This window comes from Oncorhynchus masou, chromosome 17, assembly GCF_036934945.1.
Source record: "Oncorhynchus masou masou isolate Uvic2021 chromosome 17, UVic_Omas_1.1, whole genome shotgun sequence".
Classification (NCBI taxonomy): Eukaryota; Metazoa; Chordata; class Actinopteri; order Salmoniformes; family Salmonidae; genus Oncorhynchus; species Oncorhynchus masou.
The window spans coordinates 11685560-11705629 of record NC_088228.1 but is presented as its reverse complement, the minus strand read 5'-3'; the positions used below and the strand labels follow the sequence as shown (position 1 = coordinate 11705629).

Sequence of the window (20070 nt, the reverse complement as noted above, 5' to 3'; positions counted from 1 at the left end):
TTTATTGCCTACCTCATGCCATTTCCACACACTGTATATAGGCTATCTTGTTTTATTGTGTTATTGACTGTATGCTTGTTTATTCCATGTGTAACTCTGTGTTGTTGTTTGTGTCGTACTGCTTTGCTTTATCTTGGCCAGGTCGCAGTTGTAAATTGGAACTTGTTCTCAACTAGCCTACCTGGTTAAATAAAGGTGAAATAAAAACAAAATACAAAATTAGAGTCCAATCTTTACATTGAGCTAATCAACATGTGTTTCCCCAACTGATTTTATTTGGATCCCCAAGTTTTTTGAGCAACATTTTTTAAACAAATATAAAACCTTCTGCACATAGAAACTTGCTACAATGGTCCAATTTGATACATCTTTAATACTGTTAAACAGACTGTTTCAGTGTGATTTGCCTCGAAGCTAGCATAGATGTAGTTTAGCTCGTCTGATAGGCTCGTGTCACTGGGCAGTTATTGGCTGTGCTTTCCTTTCTAGTCTGTAATGATTTGCAAGCCCTGCCACATCCGGCGAGCATCAGAGCTGGTGTTGTACGATTTGATCTTAGTCCTGTATTGACGCTTTGGCTGTTTGATGGTTCGTCGGAGGGCATAGCTGGATTTCTTATAAGCTTCCGGGTTAGAGTCCAGCACATTGAAAGCGGCAGCTCTAGCCTTTAGCTCAGTGCAGATGTTGCCTGTAATCCATGGCTTTTGGTTGGGGAATGTACGTACGGTCACTGTGGGGATGAAGTCATCAATGCACTTATTGATGAAGGCAATGGCTGATGTGGTGTACTCCTCAATGCCATCGGAGGAACCCCGAAACATATTCCAGTCTGTGCTAGCAAAACAGTCCTGTAGTTTAGCATCTGCTTCATCTGACCACTTTTTTATTGATCTAGTCACTGATGCTTCCTGCTTTAATTTGTGCTTGTAAGCAGGATTCAGGAGGATAGAATTATGCTAAATGGAGGGGGAGCTTTGGGCGAGGGGCGAGGGGAGCTTTGTATGCATCTCTGTCTGTGGAGTAAAGGTGGTCCAGAGTTTTTTCCCTCTGGTTGCACATTTAACATGCTGATAGAAATTTGGTAAAACGGATTTAAGTTTCCCTGCATTAAAGTCCCCGGCTACTAGGAGCGCCGCCTCTGGGTGAGCGTTTTATTGTTTGCTTATGGCGAAATACAGCTCATTCAAGGCTGTCTTAGTGCCACCCTCAGTCTGTGGTGGTATGTAAACAGCTATGAAAAATACAGATGAAACTCTCTAGGTAGATAGTGTGGTCTACAGTTTATCATGAGATACTCTACCTCAGGTGGGCAATAGCTCGAGATTTCGTCAGATATCGTGCACCAGCTGTTATTTACAAAAATACATAGCCCCCCGCCCCTTGTCTTACCAGATGCCCCTTTTCTGTCCTGCTGATACAGCGTATAACAAGCCAGCTGTACGTTGATAGTGTCATCGTTCAGCCACGACTCCGTGAAGCATAAGATATTACAGTTTTGAATGTCCCCTTGGTAGTTTAATCTTCCGCGTAGGTCATCTATTTTTTTCTCCAAAGATTGCACGTTTGCTAGCAGAATGGATGGAAGTGGAGGTTTATTCGATCGCCTACGAATTTTCAGAAGGCAGTCTGCCCCCTGCGCCCTTTTTCCCACCTCCTCTTCACGCAAATCACGAGGATCTGGGCCTGTTCCCAAGAAAGCAGTATATCATTTGCGTCGGGCTCATCAGACTCGTTAAAGGAAAAAAGGATTCTGCCAGTCCGTGGTGAGTAATGGCAGTCCTGATGTCCAGAAGTTATTTTTGGTTATAAGAGACGGTAATGGCCACATTATGTACAAAATAAGTTAAAAAATAAGTTACAAACAACTAAAGAAAATAAACGCAAATAAACAAACAAAAAACACAATCGGTTGGGGACACATAAAACGTCAGCCTTCCCTGGCGTCATTGTTACTCTACTGTATATAAGGGAGATGGAGTTGAACAGGTTATAATTGTAACCATGGTGAATTCAATAATGTTTGTAAATCTATCAAAAGTAGAGAACTTTTCAGACCGTGAGTGGTCTTCCCTGAGGGGAATATTTTCCCTTAGAAAATTCCACTAAATGTAATTTTTTCCCCCGTTAAATAATGAAACAACTATAAAAAATGAAATTTCCCTGCCAGACAAGGATTGTCCCGACTTACAGTATAATCCTTGAAAGGGGAAAGCGATCCAAGAGAGAAAAAAGAATGCTTAATTGTTCATTTATTTATATTCCAAACATTAGCCAACACAAATAAATACGGAATATTTCAGCTAACTGCCTTTGTCAAAGGATGGGCTCACTGCTCTGTGCTGGTTGGAATGCTGTGAAGTGTAACAGCATACCTTTAGACCATCCCCTCACTCGGGCGCGAACCAGGGACCCTCTGCACACATCAACAACAGTCACCCACGAAGCATCGTTACCCATCGCTCCACAAAAGCCGCGGCCCTTGCAGAGCAAGGGGAACCACTACTTCAAGGTCTCAGAGCAAGTGACTTCACCGATTGAAACGCTATTTAGCGCGCAACGCCGCTAACTAAGCTAGCCGTTTCACATCCGTTACAGAAGCAATATCATTTCCAGTCATCTCTGTTTTATGTATGCACAAACCAGTTGGAATGTGTAATATTTAGGTCTTCCAAACACAGATTGTGTCCAATAAAGTCCCCATGCAGCGCTCTGGTGGGGCTGAGTTAATAGAAGGTTGTTGTGGTACTTTCAGTGGTGAGATTGACTCACTTTCCCAAGGGAAGACATATCCAGTGTTGATTAATGGACATCTGGAACAACTTTCAGAGCCCAGGTCTGCTCCAGCAAATAGGGATTTCTAAAACACCCAAAGGAGAAATGGATTGACGTAGCCGCACGCCATTTGTCTTTCTTGTTGTCGAACCAAAACATATTTTGGACATTGGGTAATTAAGGTGTAATGTGTTATGGTGGCTTTAGAGCCGCAGGGAGGAAACACGCCCCACCTATTAGCCTACTAAAGCCAAAAGCTGTTAAAGAGCAACTGCCCCTAAAACCCAACTAATCCATTTGAAAACGGCCTGTGTGGCATTGATATGAGTCCGAAACATTTATTCTAGTGTCAAAATTTACTACATAGTCTAAATAGGATAATTTTGGTATAAAGTTAGTCTAATCCAGTCTCATTCAAAACAGAGTTTAGAACCTGTGAGTGCGTCACAATGGGTAAATGAAGGTTGGGTTTGGATTACAATTATGTCAACAATTCATGCCCACGTTTGCCTATTAACACATAGTGGCACTGTGTTTTCTGGGAAAGGACTGGGCGAGTTTTCTTTGCATGGCCCAGTGCCCCAGGCGGGCAGAAACCTCTCCTTAGGAGGAACAATTGAATGATTGAAAAGGAGCAAACCCGGCCCACCAAAGGCACTGGGTCACACAAAACAAACTCTTCTCGAGACAAGACAGGTGTGTTTAGTACTTGCCCTTGCTCAGGAAATAACTACTGTAGTGAAAATGGGCTTTCCATAACCCTCATGAAACTACTCTAGATACACCAGTATAGTTTTGTAATGTTCGGTAGGAAAACAGTAGTGTTTCCAGTAATAATCAGGTAGAGTTTTTACTAATTGATGTTGATAGTAAATAAGTAGTCACAACACTATAGCCAGATTACACAGCTTTTTTGCAACAGTAGAAGAAGACAAAACAGAAAGTAGTTGGTTGTTGTTAGCTAGCAACTGTTGACAATCCCAAATGTAATTATCTTCCATCTTTCCTCGTCCTTATACAGGCACCATCTATAAATTATGTTTTATGAATACCTTCATGTTGTTGATTAGCCGTTAATATTAATTTTTAGTTAGTCAAATCAGTCTTGTGTTGAGCCTAGCTGTTTGCTAGCCCTATTGAAATGTAGCTATGTAGCCTCGGTTTTTGTTGTGCTAGCTAATAAGTATGTGTGTTTTTATGCAAATGTACAGTATGTTCATATTGGTATACTTCCCCATTCTCCTTACCTCTTTTGTATAGGAGGCTGCTAAAGGGAGAATGGCTCATAATAATGGCTGGAACAGAGCTAATGGAAAGGCATCAAACCCTTGGAAATCATGTGTTTGATGTATTTGGTACCATTCCACCTATTCCGCTCCAGTCATTACCACAAGCCCATCCTCCCCAAGTAAGGCGCCACCAAACTCCTGTGTGTTTTAACCTTTTGACAAGGAGGTCCTCGACATAAGACTGGAAGCCATTGTTGGTAAGATTAACATTGTTTATCAAATGTTTTTCTGTGTTAGCCGATGATTGATATGGCTTATAATGGGTTGTCTCTTGTGCTTGCCTTTATTTTCTTACAAGTTATGTGGTGGAGATATGAGGCTGCAACTAAGAAGAGGATCTGAAGATAGTTAAGTCAAAGCTGAATGAAGGCATGGCCTCAAAGGGATTAACAAAAAAAAGTGTAAATATGTAATTTAATATGTGATTAATTTAATAAAGACTGAATGTGCAATTACATTTGTACGAGACTAGTAATTTCTTGTTTGATGATATAACTACAGTTAGAAACTTGAGGAAATAACACGTGAATAGGCAAACAGTAGTAAATATGTCAGTTTTCAATAGTAATTCAAAAGGGTTTATGTAGGAAATGAAAGAGGATGTAAGAAGGGCTATATGAATACATTTGATTTGATTTGAAGAGGATCAGGAGCAATTCAGTAGTTGTCAGTAGTGACGACACTACACACAAATTGCAGTAGTAATTCAATAAGGATTGATTAGGCATACAGCAGTAATGTGTATGCATTACGTAGTAATTCAATAGTGAACATGTAGGAATTATCTAGGTATGTGTAGGTTTTAAGTAGTTGATACTCAAAAGCTCAGTAGTTACACAGTAGTCATTAATGGAGAATTCTGTAGTGATTTGAGGAGGAAATATGCAGTGTTCACCAGTAGTGAAACATCCTAATTTATCACTCATTACTACTGAAATTACTACAGAAATCACGAGTAGTAAAAGCAGTAGGTTTTGTGTAGATCTTCCACAGTAACATGTATTTGCATGACTTGTTGAAATTAAGCTACTTTCAAGGCAAGGTGTTGTAGAACGAGTGTCTTATGAAACACATTCCAGACACTGTCTCTTGCCATCTTGCCATAACTGATTTGACAGAAATATCAGCTAGCTAGGTAGATGCAGCTGGCTATCCTATCACCAGCTAGCTAGCTGCTTTCCGCTTGGCTAAACACAAGGTCAACGCAGGCTTTGGCCTACACGTAGAACTGAATTAGCTGACCATATTGACATGGCAAGTCAGTCAGGAGGGGAGAAGTCCTCAACTTCAAAACTTTGTTGTCTCCATGGCAAAGCTAGCTTAGCTTAACTCTTTGTACTCACTACGGCCCTTGTTTGTTGTGATTGAATGGCAAAGACACACCCAAGAAACACCCACATGAAACCACATCCCCAAGTTAACTCTTTTTTGCCTTCAGTCGTGGCCCTAAAGAATGAGCCATCGTGTATTTTCCTTGGACTTCTTTTTTCCACTACACACCCACAGTGTAAACACAAGCAAAGTGTTATTTTACTTTGGGCCAAAATTCTGGTGTTTACCACCCTTTCTTCACACACAAATACTGTTCTGGGACCCACCTCTCACTGACATCATTTCCCCTCTCCACACAGTGAAACGTTGTCCCCCAGTCAAGAGCGAATGAAGCTTAGCTTATGGCAAAGTATGTGTAATGTCTCTCAGCAGTATGGGGTATGCGGTCCAAAATCAATGACCACCAGTCTCTACAATTTAACCTTTTCAGGGAGCATAAACATTTTTTTAAAGGGTGAAATCTATAACTCTACATTGTGTGAATGGTCCTCCATAGTACATCACTGTTCGTGCCCTTGACATGCAGTTCTACTGAAGGTAAGTACTGCCACCTAGTGGCTCTGACCAGCTTGGTTCATAATGTTTATTTTATAAAGCCCTTTTTTGAATCAGCAGTTGTCACACAATGCTTTATAGATACCCAGTCTAAAACTACAAAGAGAAAGCAATGCAGATGCAGAAGCACAATGGCTAGAAAGAACTCCATATGTCATAAACATCATAAACTCTTTCTTGTATTTCAATACACATTTTATGTGCAGGTCTGGCTGTGGACCAGAATGACAACCCAAACTCTGAGGAGTTAGGCAGGGTTGCATCCCAAATGGCAAATAGGGAATAGGGTGTCATTTGGGACGCAGATCAGGTTATGTATATTTCCGACAGTCAAGAAACATCAGCCATTTTGTCCTGAAACCCTTTAGTTTTCACATTGAAAACAAACCAACTAGTCTTTTGACACATTTCTTTCTTGATGGCACTGAATACATTTTTGGTAAACAATTGCAGCATAAAAGACAGCTGCAATGCACGTAAGTAAACATTGAAGGAGTTGTGGTCCTGCTCTCTCTCCTAATGAGCCTCCCTCCATATTTTCTCCTAAGAGTGCTGTCCACATCCTACCTTCTTATTCCCATCTTAGATAGAATATATTTTTGTCCTCTTTATTCTTTAAGTGTTCCTCCCGTAGATGTTTTCTTTGTGGGTGTTATTCACACACTTCAGTAGGTCACCTTTCTGGGTGAATCTTCTACCACAGACAAAGCACCCATGTCGTTTCTCCTCTGTGTGAGTCAGTAAGCATGGTTAAAGTCCCCTTCTGATGGAAACTTTTACCAAAACGTCTGTTTGGGTCCGAAACTGTTTTGGTCAGGTTCTCCTTGTCCTTAAAACTTTTCCCACAGTCACCAAAGCTAAAGGGGATTCTCCCCTGTGTGTCCGTATATGTGCGGTTAAGTTTCTCTTCTGATGGAAACTTTTTCCACTGTCTCCACAGCTAAATGGTTTCTTGCCTGTGTGGATCCGTTTATGTGCTTTCAGGTTTTTCTTGCGATTGAAGCTTTTTCCACAATCACCACAGCTAAACGAGTTCTCCCCTGCGTGATTCATCATTTGCTTGGACAGATTTCCTTTGGGTTTGAAGGTCTTGCGACAAATGGGACAGGGGTACGATTTCCCAAGAGTAACGTGCCTCAGCAGGTCAACTTTCAGAGCAAGCGTTTTGCCAAAGCCACAGCAGCGATAGATTCCCTCCCCTGTGTGAAGCCTTGTGTGCATCTTCAGCTGGCCAATCCGAGATAAGCATTTGCCACAGTCAATGCAGCTGTGAGTCTTTTTAGATGTGGTGCTGGTTCTGGAATGGTGTTTTTCCAATTATGGTTTTGATCCAATAGTGGGTTGGGATCCAATGGTGGGCTGCTGTCTAGGTCCTTGCTTACAGCTGAGCTATGGCTGAAGGCAAGGCATTGTTTATGTTATCTGGAGGATCACAGTGAATGTTGAGACTCTGTAGGTGGGATTCAAAAGGTTTGAGATCAACTGGTTTAGAGTCGCTCTCTTGGTTAAGGACTGAAGTGGGTCCTCCTGCTCATATTTACGTTTCACTTGGGAAGAGCCAATTAATATTAACTCAATGAGTTTAGCCTCCAGCCCTTGAACCTGCTCTTCCCCCTGAATGGTCTGGAGTTGCCTCTTTAATCTGTGTGGGCTCTGAGTCCTCCTGGTCCACACTCCTGCTCACAGTGCTACTGCTGCCCAGGGGAAACAACCTTTTCAGAGACAGGGAGAGAGAGCTGCAGAGTTTCTGAAGGGAAGTAGAGAGGAACAGAGGTCTATCTAGTATGTTACATCTTTAGACACTCCCTGGCCAAATGCCATTGACATTCCCTGGCCTAATGCCATTGACATTCCCTGGCCTAATGCCATTGACATTCCCTGGCCTAATGCTATTGACATTCCCTGGCCTAATGCCATTGACATTCCCTGGCCAAATGCCATTGACATTCCCTGGCCTAATGCCATTGACATTCCCTGGCCTAATGCCATTGACATTCCCTGGCCTAATGCCATTGACATTCCCTGGCCTAATGCCATTGGCATTCCCTGCCCTAATGCCATTGACATTCCCTGGCCTAATACCATTGACATTCCCTGGCCTAATGCCATTGACATTCCCTGGCCTAATGCCATTGACATTCCCTGGCCTAATCCTTAGTGGCATGACTTGCCATTTCAAACTGCTAACGCAGACCATTTTGCACACAGATCAAAAACGATTTCCTAAACAGTTTATTGAGTGATTCTTAACAGCTTCTACCCCAAGCCATAAGACTCCTGAACAGCTATTCAAATGGCTACCCAGACCCCTCTTTAACTCCGCTGCTACTCTCTGTTTATTATCTATGCACGGTCACTTTAACTCTACCTACATGTACATATTATCTCAATTGCCCCCCGCACATTGACTCTGTACCGGAACCCCCTGTAAATAGCATCGCTATCGTTATTTTACTGCTGCTGTTTTAATTTGCTACTTTTATTTTCGATTTTTTACTTAGCACTTAACTTCTTAAAGCATTGTTGATTGAAGGCTAGCAAGTAAACTTTTCACTGTAAGTATTCTGCGCATGTGACAAATATAATTTGATTTGATTTGATCATTTTCCACCTGGTATTCCGCTTTTGTTTTTTCAAGTACCCCTTGTATATAGCCTAATTATTGTTATTACATTTTTTTTAACTTTAGTTAATTTAGTAAATATTGTCTTAACTCTTATTTTTCTTGGAACTGCAATGTTGGTTAAGGGCTTGTAAGCATTTCACGGTAAGGTCGACACGTTGTATTCGTGCATGGGGGGGGGGGGTTCCCCAGTGATTTTACTCACACACCACTAATGTCTCCTGAAGACCTCCACTCTCCCATAGACCTCCACTCTCCCATAGACACTATCTCACATGGACAAATAGTTGAAGTCGGAGGTTTACATACACCTTAGCCAAATACATTTCAACTCAGTTTTTCACACCTCTTGACATTTAATCCAAGTATAAATTCCTGTCTTAGGTCAGTTAGGATCACCACTTTATTTTAAGAATGTGAAATGTAAGAATAATAGTAGAGAGAATTATTTATTTCATCTTTTATTTATTTCATCATATTCCCAGTGGGTTTACATACACTCAATTAGTTTTTGGTAGCATTGCCTTTAAGTTGTTTAACTTGGGTCAAACATTTCAGGTAGCCTTCCACAAGCTTCCCACAATCAGTTGGGGAAATTCTGCCCCATTCCTCCTGACAGAGCTCATGTAACTGAGTCAGGTTGGTAGGCCTCCTTGCTCACACACACTTTTTCAGTTCTGCCCTCACATTTTCTATGGGATTTAGGTCAGGGCTTGTGATGGCAACTCCAATACCTTGACTTTGTTGTCCTTAAGCCATTTTGCCACAACTTTGGAAGTATGCTTGGGGTCATTGTCCATTTGGAAGACCCATTTGCGACCAAGCATTAACTTCCTGACTGTCTTCAGATGTTGCTTCAATATATCCACATAATTGTCCTCCCTCATGATGCCATCTATTTTGTGAAGTGCACCAGTCCCTCCTGCAGGAAAGCACCCTGGGATATGCTTCGACCACAAGGAATGTTTAATTCTACTTTCTTCTTCAGATTTTATTGACAGTTGGAAAACAAATTCAACGTTGCATTATTTACCATTATTAATTGGGCTGGAGCATGGACCAGTGGCAGGGAAGATCTAAACCTTGTTGATATGCTTCTAGAACTCTCTGCCCACCTATCTCCAAGAAAACAAATTACAGATACATTAATCATCTCCGGTGGTTTACTAAGCACCTCTTTCATATCTGCCTCCTGAATGCTGTTAAACTTACCTGGAAACATTCTCTTTCCCTCCCATATTGCTGACATGTTCCACCATCTCAACCTCCTGCCAATAATCACACCTCCCAGTTGACTGCTACCTATAATATTCAATGTAGTATTCCTTCAACCTGGTATGCTCCAGTCTCAGCCTAGAAACTATGGTCTCCCTTCTGTCTACCCGAGGACCTCCCTGCCCTCGCCTTTCCCTGGATCTTAAAAAGATGTAGGCTCTTTCCCTCCATTTCACACAGGGGCGGACTGGGATCAGAAATTGGCCCAAGCATTTCTAACGCATTGGCCCATTCCGTCCCTTGAGGCCCCCACACCGACCCATTATTTTTTGCCTACCCCATTATAAGCCAAATAATGATTTTGCGCAAAACCCCCAATTTAGACCGGCCAACTGGGCCAAAAATGAATCAGCCCATATAGCTTTTGCCTGAACTGCCCAATGGCCAGTCCGCCCCTGATTCCACATCTCCTGCCACTTCTTAATAACAATCACTTTCCTAAAGTTAGCCACTTGGCCTCTGCTTTACTGGGACTTCCATGTCAACATTAATATGTCTAAGACCCACTGGACACACAATGGTTGAATGGTTGAATGGTTCAATGTTGCTTCCACATCATTACAATGAAATTACACTGAAACAACGTGGAATAGACATTGAATTGACATCTGTGCCCAGTGGGGAGCTTTGTTGTTGGCCAAAAAATATCCATCTCTTCATTCCCCTCTACTCCTTGAAATAATAATTTCAGTTCACACATACAGCATGAGCTACCATCTTATATTTCACAACTGCTTTAGTTTGAATTCAGTCATCCTTGTTGTTTGTATATACGCCTACACATGACATTTTTAGGGGGTTTCACACTGTGGATACCGGTCATCAAAATTGAGAAATCTATGAGAAATCTTTTACACACATACACACACAAACTGGTCGTGCTGCTGCTCCAGTTTCAACTGTTCTGCCTGCAGCTATGGAACCCTGACCTGTTCACCTGGATGTGCTACCTGACATCAAGAGCGGTAGAGATACTCTGAATGATCGGCTATGAAAAGTCAATTGACATTTACTCCTGAGGTGCTGACATGCTGCACACTCGACAACCACTGTGATTATTATTATTTGACCATGCTGGTCATTTATGAACATTTGAACATCTTGGCCATGTTCTGTTATAATCTCCACCCGGCACAGCCAGAAGAGGACTGGCCACCCTCCATAGCCTAGTTCCTCTCTAGGTTTCTTCCTAGGTTTTGGCCTTTCTAGGGAGTTCTTCCTAGCCACCGTGCTTCTACACCTGCATTGCTTGCTGTTTGGGGTTTTATGCTGGGTTTCTGTACAGCACTTTGAGATATCAGCTGATGTAAGAAGGGCTATATAAATACATTTGATTTGATTTGAAACAAGGCACAGTGTCAATTCATTACAGCATTTTAATTACAAAGCTAGGCAAAAGGTTTTAGACCAACTGAAAAGCAATATAATAATTAAATTAATTCCTCCATCAAATTACTAGTTCTATCAATTAAATTAATCTTCCTTGTCCTCCATATTTCCGTATTTCCCAGCAGGCATTAGGTAGGGAACATGGAGTTATTTCTGGGTCGCACAGCCTGCCTCTGCATCTCGTACATGTTCACATAAGATGATAAGAGGTCATCCATTTTGTAACCCTGAAGAGCAGAGTCAAATAGAGTCGTTGGGGTATGAACGTAGAGGCAAAGTCACATCACATTCTGGCTCTTGTGAATAAGTCACTACAATACAAGTGTTTGTGAAGGTCATTTAGTACACCCTCAACAAACACTACTTTTCGATTTACACAAAATTGTAATTTATTGGTTTAATGAAGGAAACATCTTTAATTTTGCCTCAAAGACATAATGGCCACTCACCAATGAGGTCTCACAAAGTAAAGTGTTCCCTTTGACCAGGTTGCCAATGGTGATGTGGAAGTAAGTGCTCCCGCTGGACCAGTTGGTGATGCGGTTGAATGGGTGCATGACCAGAAACTCCTGTAGTTTAGGTAAAGGTCAAAAGGAAATGTTTGGTGAAACAGAAAAGGTAAATACTTTATAGTGCTGATGGTGACAGAAGCATGATGTTGTCTTAATGTTGTGGTGTAACATTTGGAGAACAAACGTGAGGTACAATGTTGTTGTGTGAAGAGATAGCATTGTATTGTACACAGCATCTCCTCTCTCTCCATCTTGGTTCGTGCAGGTGATCGTGACCTCCTCAGACCAGTTGGCAGTACACCCAGAACATTGTTCACGGAACCAAAAGGGATCTCAGTTTCAAGGTCTCAGCTTGGAGAGAAGAAGCCTCGTGAGGTATTGGTCGGTCACATGCAGGAACCAAATGTTAATGAGGAATAATGTAAATCATGCAAATATAACTTGTCTGTGTAAGCAGTATATAAGAGAACTAACGGGACTGCCCCGGGAGAGCTCCCAACCGACGTGTACTATGGTGCATTAAGTTGTTGGACTCTCCCCAGCTTGCTGATAATACAGAATGATTACTTTAAGTTTGACTTTGAGTCCCTGGTGGTAATTTCCACGGCACACATGTAAGCGTTCATATTTTTAGGAAACTGCACCTGATGTCAGCATAATTATATGACAATATGTCAGTAAATGTACTATAGATTAAAGTAAAATACTCTGAATGTTGATCAAATCAAAATAATCATATATAAAAAAACAATGGTACGTTTACCTTTGTTTTGGGGTTGATGAAGTTGACTCCTTGCTTGCTGATTGCAATCTGGATGATACTTGGGTAACTCGGCTCAGAGGTTTGCTGTGAAGGAAGAGCATCCAATGGGATGGTTGGTGTCTGTAGGTATCATTTTTGTATCGACTTGAGCTGTCTGCTAACGCACCTTAACTTCGAAGAAAGCACAGCCGAACGTTGGCCAGTGGCAGATGCCTTTTAGAAAGGCCACTTTAGCCTCGTCCAAGGTGATCCCGGCCTGCTTGTTGTAGGAGGCGATGATGTGCTATACGGGAGGAAGAAAACAGAAAGATTCAGAAATGTTGGTATTTCTTTATTATTATACTATATACAGTTGAAGTGGGAAGTTTACATACACCTCAGCCAAATACATTTAAACTCACTTTTTCCCCTTTAATCCTAGATGTCCTAACCAACTTGCCAAAACTATAGTTTGTTAACAAGAAATTTGTGGAGTGGTTGAAAAACGAGTTTTAATGACTCCAACCTAAGTGTATGTAAACTTCCGCCCAAATCTTTTGTCATAATGGTGCACTATTCATTTACTAAGAACACTGTTTACTAAGAACACTGGTGGCAGTTCTAATTGCAGAAATTATGCTTTATTGGAATGAGCCATCTGCTTCGTAATGGAGAGAGCAAGAGATATCTGCCAAATATCATATAAAGCTCAATAATATGAGAAGGACAGACAGTGTACCATAGGTGTCTGTTATCTCCTCCTCCTCCTTACCTTCTTCCAGTCCTCTGGGGACATGGTTTTCATCTCGTCAGCTGGCACCAGCTCCTTCAGCATCCTGGGAATCATGACAAACTGGGACCTGTCCGTGTCCACCTTGACCCGGAACAGCAGGCCAGCCAGGCTGATCATCTCCTCCTTGGTACACTTGTGGTAGCCACGCAGGTACTTGGGCAACTCCTGAGAGGAGAGGTTTGTGTATGAGTTATGAGTAACTGGGTTCTGGGTTCACCCCGCTTACTCACCATTTACAGCGGTTTGAATAACAGGTTGAGATGCGTAACTCTTTAGTGTAACCATTACCCATTGACGACGATGGGAGATCTGAATGATGAAAAAAAAAACTAAATCTACTACTAGAAATGTACAGTAGTCTGTGTGTGTGCCTGTCTGTCTGTGTCTTTCATGCCCGACCTGTGGGAAATGGAAAGTGAGGTCAGCGGTCAGGTCTCTTCCTGGGGTCACGTTGAACCACAGCTTCCTCATGAATATAACCAGGTAGGGCATGGTGGCTGGACCTCCTGAAACACAAATGTTCATCAGTCCTTATAGCATAGCATAATATAGTTTATTATAGCATAGCTTAGTATAGCATAGTGTAGCATAACATAGGTTTAATCCACTGACAACTTGGTGGGAGTACTTTGACCTTTTGCTAAACATTATATGATGTTTTTGACTATTTTAGGGCTACTATGTACATATAAGTACAACATTGTGGATGCTAGATGTTATTGTACAGTGGTTCTTCCTGTAAAAGTCGTGGCATACTGCAGCACAGCTTGCTAGGTGCCGCAGAGTTCTATGGCACGTTATTTAAGTATCAACCATTGTTGCCAGAATGACGCAATTTACCACAATCTGCCACCATCTACCACAAATGGTTGCGGCATTGAGCTCAAAACTTTCTCTGTTAAATTCAGGACTGCGCCTTACCCTCTGTTTTACCTCCTTTCTTCGCCTCTCTGGCTCTCTTCGTTTTCTTAGGTTGGTCTGTCGTCTCCCTCAAACTGTCAAAGAAGTAGTTTTGGTCGTGTAAGCTCACCACCTGAAAGCAACAGGGAGAGAGAAAAAATAAACATACATTCACTTGCACTACCCAAACTAAACCAGTTAAATGAGCTTGAATTTAACCTTGTTTGGCGTTTTCATGAAGAGACTGTAACCGTCAGCTGAGGCCAGAATGAGCTTGTAGGCAATGCTACGAACAAGGTCACGAATCCTAGACGTTGATGTCACCTCGAAGAGCTAAATAAAAAATTGAGACATTTAATTTATTTCATTACATTTATTTCACACGGACAATGAGCATAATTAATCAACATTTCTGTGTTATTATATTTCTGTAGATTTAGCAAGCCAGATAGTTTCCACTGTGACAAAAGGTCAGATACCATATGAAAGTGGATTTGAGAAATTCATAGTGATCATAGGGATCAGTGACCATAAGTATCAGTGATCATAGGGATCAGTGACCAAAAGGATCCGTGATCATAGGGACCATAGGGGTCAGTGATCATGAGGATCAAAGGGATCAGTGACCATAGGGATCAGTGATCATATGGATCATAGGGATCAGTGATCATAGGGATCAGTGATCATATGGATCATAGGGATCAGTGATCATAGGGATCAGTGATCATAGGGATCATAAGGGTCAGTGATCATAATAATCATAGTTATCAGTGATCATAGTGATCATATGAGGCAAAGAAGAAGCTATCTACCTCAGCTTTGTCGTTAGGGAAGTGGACTTTATGGAAGATCTGGTTGCTGTCCTGTTGAACGGCGTCCACCTCCACCTGATGGGGAGGCAGCTTCCTGGGCTCCATACTACAACAAGAGGACAGTATAGTGTTCATTTCCCCCCAATCATTTTAGTATTTAACATCTCAATACCATATTTTGTAGCGTCCTCAGCACAACTCCAGCAACCTCATTCAAGATATTCAGATTGAGACCTCTTGGTGTCATGGCTTTGGTGTTGGATTTGAAGGGACATTTAGTTCGAGACCTTTTCCCACTGCCTCCCAAATTCACTACAGTGTGCTTTGGAGCCCCACCTGACTAGCATTTGTAGCCGTTGCAGGCAGTCTGCAGCCAGGGGCTCTCTGGGCCGTGACTCTAGGAAACGCTGGGTGTACTTCAGCAAGATCTGACTGGGGGGGAAGAGGCCGGTACACAGCCAAAGGAGCTGCCAACCATAGTCTACACTCATTCTGTGAGAGGGAGGAGGAGAAAGGGAAGGTGAGATGGATATAATAGAGAGTAGAGAGAGATTAGAGCGAGGGGGGGGGAATAGAGCGAGAGAGGGAGAGAGGAGAGAGGGGGAGAGAGAGAGTAGAGCGAGAGAGAGAGAGGGCCGGGGGGAGAGTAGAGAGAGGGGGGAAGAGAGTAGAGGGGAGAAGAGGGTAGAGAGAAGGGGGGAAGAGAGTAGAGAGAGGGGGGAGAGTAGAGAGAGAGGGGGGAGAGTGAGAGAGAGAGGGGAGAGTATTATAATTATAATAAAAATAGAATTATAATTAAAAATAGAACATCAGACATATACTGTACATCTCTGTGATTATTTCCTAGTAATACATGAGAAATAGCTGACATGGCAGTATATTACCACACATACCTGCTGTTGTTACTGGTCATCTGCCTCATGATCTGGCAGTAGACCTCGTCCTGTAAAGGTACATGCTGAGTGGCCGCGCCAAAGATCTGGTCAGTCAGCTCTATGGGCTGGCGCACCTGTTTGATGGGGTAATCTCCCATGTACTTTAGGATAGGTGAGGGAAAGGCTAAAGACAATAGCAAACGTTTAGAAAACTCCACTTGGAGAGACATATTTATCAGGATAAGTTGGTAACTGCTACGCCATTGTAAACAAAGTATTTTTATTTATTGTTTAAAGGTGTCCAGGTGTAATCCCTCCCTAGTGTCTTCAACACCTATTAAAAATCTTCCTTGTTGTTATCCAGTGTTCGCCTCAATATCAATATGAACATCAATCGTACATTAAAGTGGAAGTTCAGGATTTTACAACTTGATGTTAGATGGTTTCTCAACCTGAAAGTAGCTGAAGTTGGCTAAAGTTAACTGAAGTTTGTAGTGGCTGTTTAAAGAAAACCCGAACCAGTTTGTCGTGGCCCGTAGACTACTTCAGGGCGAGGAACCATCGAACATCAAGTTGTAAAATCCTGAACTTTCTCTTGAACTAATCAAGTACTTGAGTAAAGGATATCAGTGAAGGAGATGCAGGCCAGATGGCTGAGGTCGGTGTTGCCCACCAGACTCTTCAGTAGGGGCTGTTTAATGGGTTCTTTGGAGGCAGCCCAAAGTTTCTCCCTGCCTCTGGCCTGCGCCCCGCGCCCCCCTTCTTTACCAGGCTGCCTAAGGGAAACCAAGGAAATAGCTAAGGTTAACTTGCTGTCTTGAGAATAGTATAACCAGAAAACATACTGTTAACCCTGCAAACTGTAGTAGTGAGATAACTGGTCAGATTACTGTCACATTGGAATACTCCTTTCTTAAATTGATGATTCATTTGCAAATGTTTGTGGTAATTATTAAAGTTAAAATGGTTATTGGTGTCGTTGAAATAGTAGTGAGAGTGGATTCTACCTGAAGTAGTCATAGGCAAACTCTTTCAGTGAGACGGGGGACACTGCCTCTTCCCTGGCGGGTGCGTTCTGAGCCACTGTCCTCTGATCTGGGCTCAGATTCAGCAGACTCTTGTGGTTCAACCAAAGAAAAACACAATGTTAAAACGACCACAAGATGGTAGTCTTCCCCTTCCACAATCCCTCGAAGAATAGGGACTTGGGCAGCATTCCAACTGGTTAGGTGTAAGGAATAAATCCACCACGGGACCATTACGTTGTTTCCCGTAGGGACAACTATCTGTAACGGAATGCATCCATGTTCACTTATTAGCTTATAAGAATCTTATCATAACTAAGGCACTACATCGCAGTGCTAGCTGTGTCACTAAAGATCCTGGTTCGAGTCTATGTTCTGTCGCAGCTGGCCGCAACCGGGAGACCCATGGGACGGCACACAATTATCACAGTGTTGTCCAGGTTAGGGGAGGGTTTGGCCGGCATTGATGTCCTTGTCCTATAGCGCACTAGATGTTTCCTCCGACACATTGGTGCGGCTGGCGTCCGGGTTTAAGCGGGTATTCTGTCAAGAAGCAGTGCAGCTTGGCTGGGTTGTGTTTTAGAGGACACATGGCTCTCGACCTTCGCCTCTCCCGAGTCCGTACGGGAGTTGCAGCGATGGGACAAGACTGTAACTACCAATTGGATACCACGAAATCGGAAAGAAAAAGGGGGAAGAAATTTAAAATCTAATCAAATAAAGAATCTTATCATACACAATCCCATTTGTATCACCCTCTTATTTGTACTGTGTGCACTGTTTAATTAGCCTAGTCCCACACAACACAAACAGATTTGGGACCAGACTATAATTCTATGACCTATTCTTCTAACCATATGAATTGAAACATCACTCGAGTGAAGTTTTCAATAAGTATTTTTAGTCTAGAACATTCTGTTAGAGTCTAGAAACGTCTTACCAGTGTGGTATCGCTGGGCTTGTCAAGGGTTGGCAGAACCAGGACGGTATCCGTGGAGACGGCGCCGGTGTTCCCGGTGCGCTCGTTAGTGCCTTTGATCCAGCCCCGGTCAGGGGAGTACTCTCCGTCCTTCAGGATGACCAGCATGTCCCCTCGCTTGTAGCTCAGGAACGTGGGGTCGTCTGCAGTTTGAGAGAGAGAGAGAGACACAGAGAGACACAGACAGAGAGAGAGAGAGAGAGAGAGAGACAGGCAGACAGAGAGAGAGAGAGAGAGAGAGACAGACAGAGAGAGAGAGAGAGAGAGAGAGAGAGAGAGAGAGAGAGAGAGGGGGTGAGAGAGAGACAGAGAGAGAGAGAGGCAGAGAGAGAGACACACACACAGAGAGAGAGAGACAGTGAGACAGACACACAGACAGACACACTGACACAAACTCATGAGAGACAATACAGCCACATTACCATAATCATGTTTATACATGAGTCTCCGTTATGAGGCTTACATCTAATGGCTGTATAAAATGAATGAGTAATGATGAAACTATTTGTGAAATTATGTAATGTGATTTTAGACTGTTTAATGAAGGAAACTCCAATTCCCATTGGAGTTTAACTAAATCAGAGGACCACCCATGAGCTCGGACCCGGCGTCATGGGACAGCCCTTTTCTATGTTCCGAATAAAATCCCCATCTGGGTTTTCCCACCTCAGACCAGCTTACCTCGATAACTACGAGAGGGCTAAGGTTTGAGTAGAGACCAGCCTACCTCGATTTCCACGAGAGGGCTAAGGTTTGAAACCAGACCATAAAACCTGAGTATAAGCTAAGGTTGTAATGGTTGTTGAAACTCTAAGACTATCGATACTGACAGAATAAGAACAAGTCTTTGATATTAATTACTAGTCTGCAGCTAGGAATTCGGTATCATTGAACGCAAAGACCGACAACACCGAAACATATAACGATATGAATGAATGTTACTCTGAACTATCCATTCTAACCACGGCAGAGAGAGAGAGAGAGAGAGGGCGGGCAAACTCTCCAACAGAAATGAACTTTTCAACAGAGATCCCGACAACACACTGAGTATAAATATACATATATTGATTGCAATTACTCTCAAATGAGTGTGCGTTCATGTGCAAAGGATTAGCATTTCAATTGTTATAATTATCAACTTTGTAGTGTCTCATCTCAGTAGACCCGCTCTTCCCCTTTGTCCACCAAGCCGCGATGCAGGTTTAGCCCACTAGGGCACATTCCCCTATCATTTCCTTGTAACCATATCTACTGTTTGTTATGCATTTCTGTGAATTACTTAGTGAGTAAATAAAGGATTTAAGACAATTGGTGTATGGATGACTCATAGTGAAGACTGGGTTCGTGCGGATAACCAACAATTTACAACGTTTGGAATGAGACTAACGTGAGGTAAATAATAATTCATTAAATCGAAGACTAATTGATCAGATGTTAAAATATCTGAAAGTTACATTAGGAAAATTATAACTTTGTAATCTGAATATTTTCCTTGATGTGTTGTCGGACTTCCTAGTTAATTACAGTTACATGATTAATCAATTTAATCGCGTAATAATAATTACAGAGAGTTATTTGATAAATAAGTCTTCAGTTTTAATGATGCCAAAGACACGACAAGAGACTTGTACCGAAGCCACTCCTGCATTGTCTTGGCTTTGTGCTTGGGGCCGTTGTCCTGTTGGAAGGTGAACGTTCGCCACAGTCTGAGGTTCTGAGCAGGTTTTCATCAAGTATCCCTCTGTACTTTGCTCTGTTCACCTTTCCCTCGATCCTTACTAGTCTCCCAGTCCATACCGCTGAAAAACATCCCCACAGCATGATGCTGCCACCACCATGCTTCACCGTAGGGATGGTGCCAGGTTTCCTCTAGATGTGATGCTTAGCATACAAGCCAAAGAGATCAATCTTCGTTTCATCAGACCAGAGAATCTTGTTTATCATGGTCTGAGAGTCTTTAGGTGCCTTTTGGCAAACTCCATGCGGGATGTCATGTGCCTTTTACTGAGGAATGGCTTCCGTCTGGCCACTCTACTATAAAGGCCTGATTCATGGAGTGCTGCAGAGATGGTTGTCCTTCTGGAAGGTTCTCCCATCTCCACAGAGGAACTCTGGAGCTCTGTCAGAGTGATCATCGGATTCTTGGTCACCTCCCTGAACAAGGCCCTTCTCCCCTATTGCTCAGTTAGGCCGGGCA

The 20070-nt window shown here is 42.5% G+C and overlaps 1 protein-coding gene and 1 long non-coding RNA gene across 2 annotated transcripts in view; one reads left to right on the top strand and one right to left on the bottom strand.

Moving 5' to 3' along the window:
* The first annotated feature begins 3709 nt into the window (after positions 1-3709).
* LOC135558151 (uncharacterized) lies at positions 3710-4485 on the top strand. The gene is made up of 3 exons (XR_010458315.1): positions 3710-3758; positions 4033-4258; positions 4360-4485. It is a non-coding gene; the product is annotated as an uncharacterized LOC135558151 (long non-coding RNA).
* A 6717-nt stretch (positions 4486-11202) lies between these two features.
* LOC135558468 (unconventional myosin-VIIa-like) overlaps positions 11203-20070 on the bottom strand; it is a 34280-nt gene continuing 25412 nt past the window's right edge. Inside the window, exons 35-48 of the mRNA XM_064992280.1 lie at positions 17835-18016; positions 16877-16986; positions 16497-16645; positions 15888-16041; positions 15331-15486; positions 14995-15100; positions 14402-14515; positions 14204-14315; positions 13682-13788; positions 13262-13447; positions 12677-12793; positions 12511-12594; positions 11685-11804; positions 11203-11462 (exon numbers count right to left, since the gene is read on the bottom strand). Of these exons, the coding sequence (XP_064848352.1) occupies positions 11364-11462; positions 11685-11804; positions 12511-12594; positions 12677-12793; positions 13262-13447; positions 13682-13788; positions 14204-14315; positions 14402-14515; positions 14995-15100; positions 15331-15486; positions 15888-16041; positions 16497-16645; positions 16877-16986; positions 17835-18016 (1796 nt within the window). The 3' untranslated portion in view covers positions 11203-11363. The remainder of the gene's footprint in view (positions 11463-11684; positions 11805-12510; positions 12595-12676; positions 12794-13261; positions 13448-13681; positions 13789-14203; positions 14316-14401; positions 14516-14994; positions 15101-15330; positions 15487-15887; positions 16042-16496; positions 16646-16876; positions 16987-17834; positions 18017-20070) is intronic.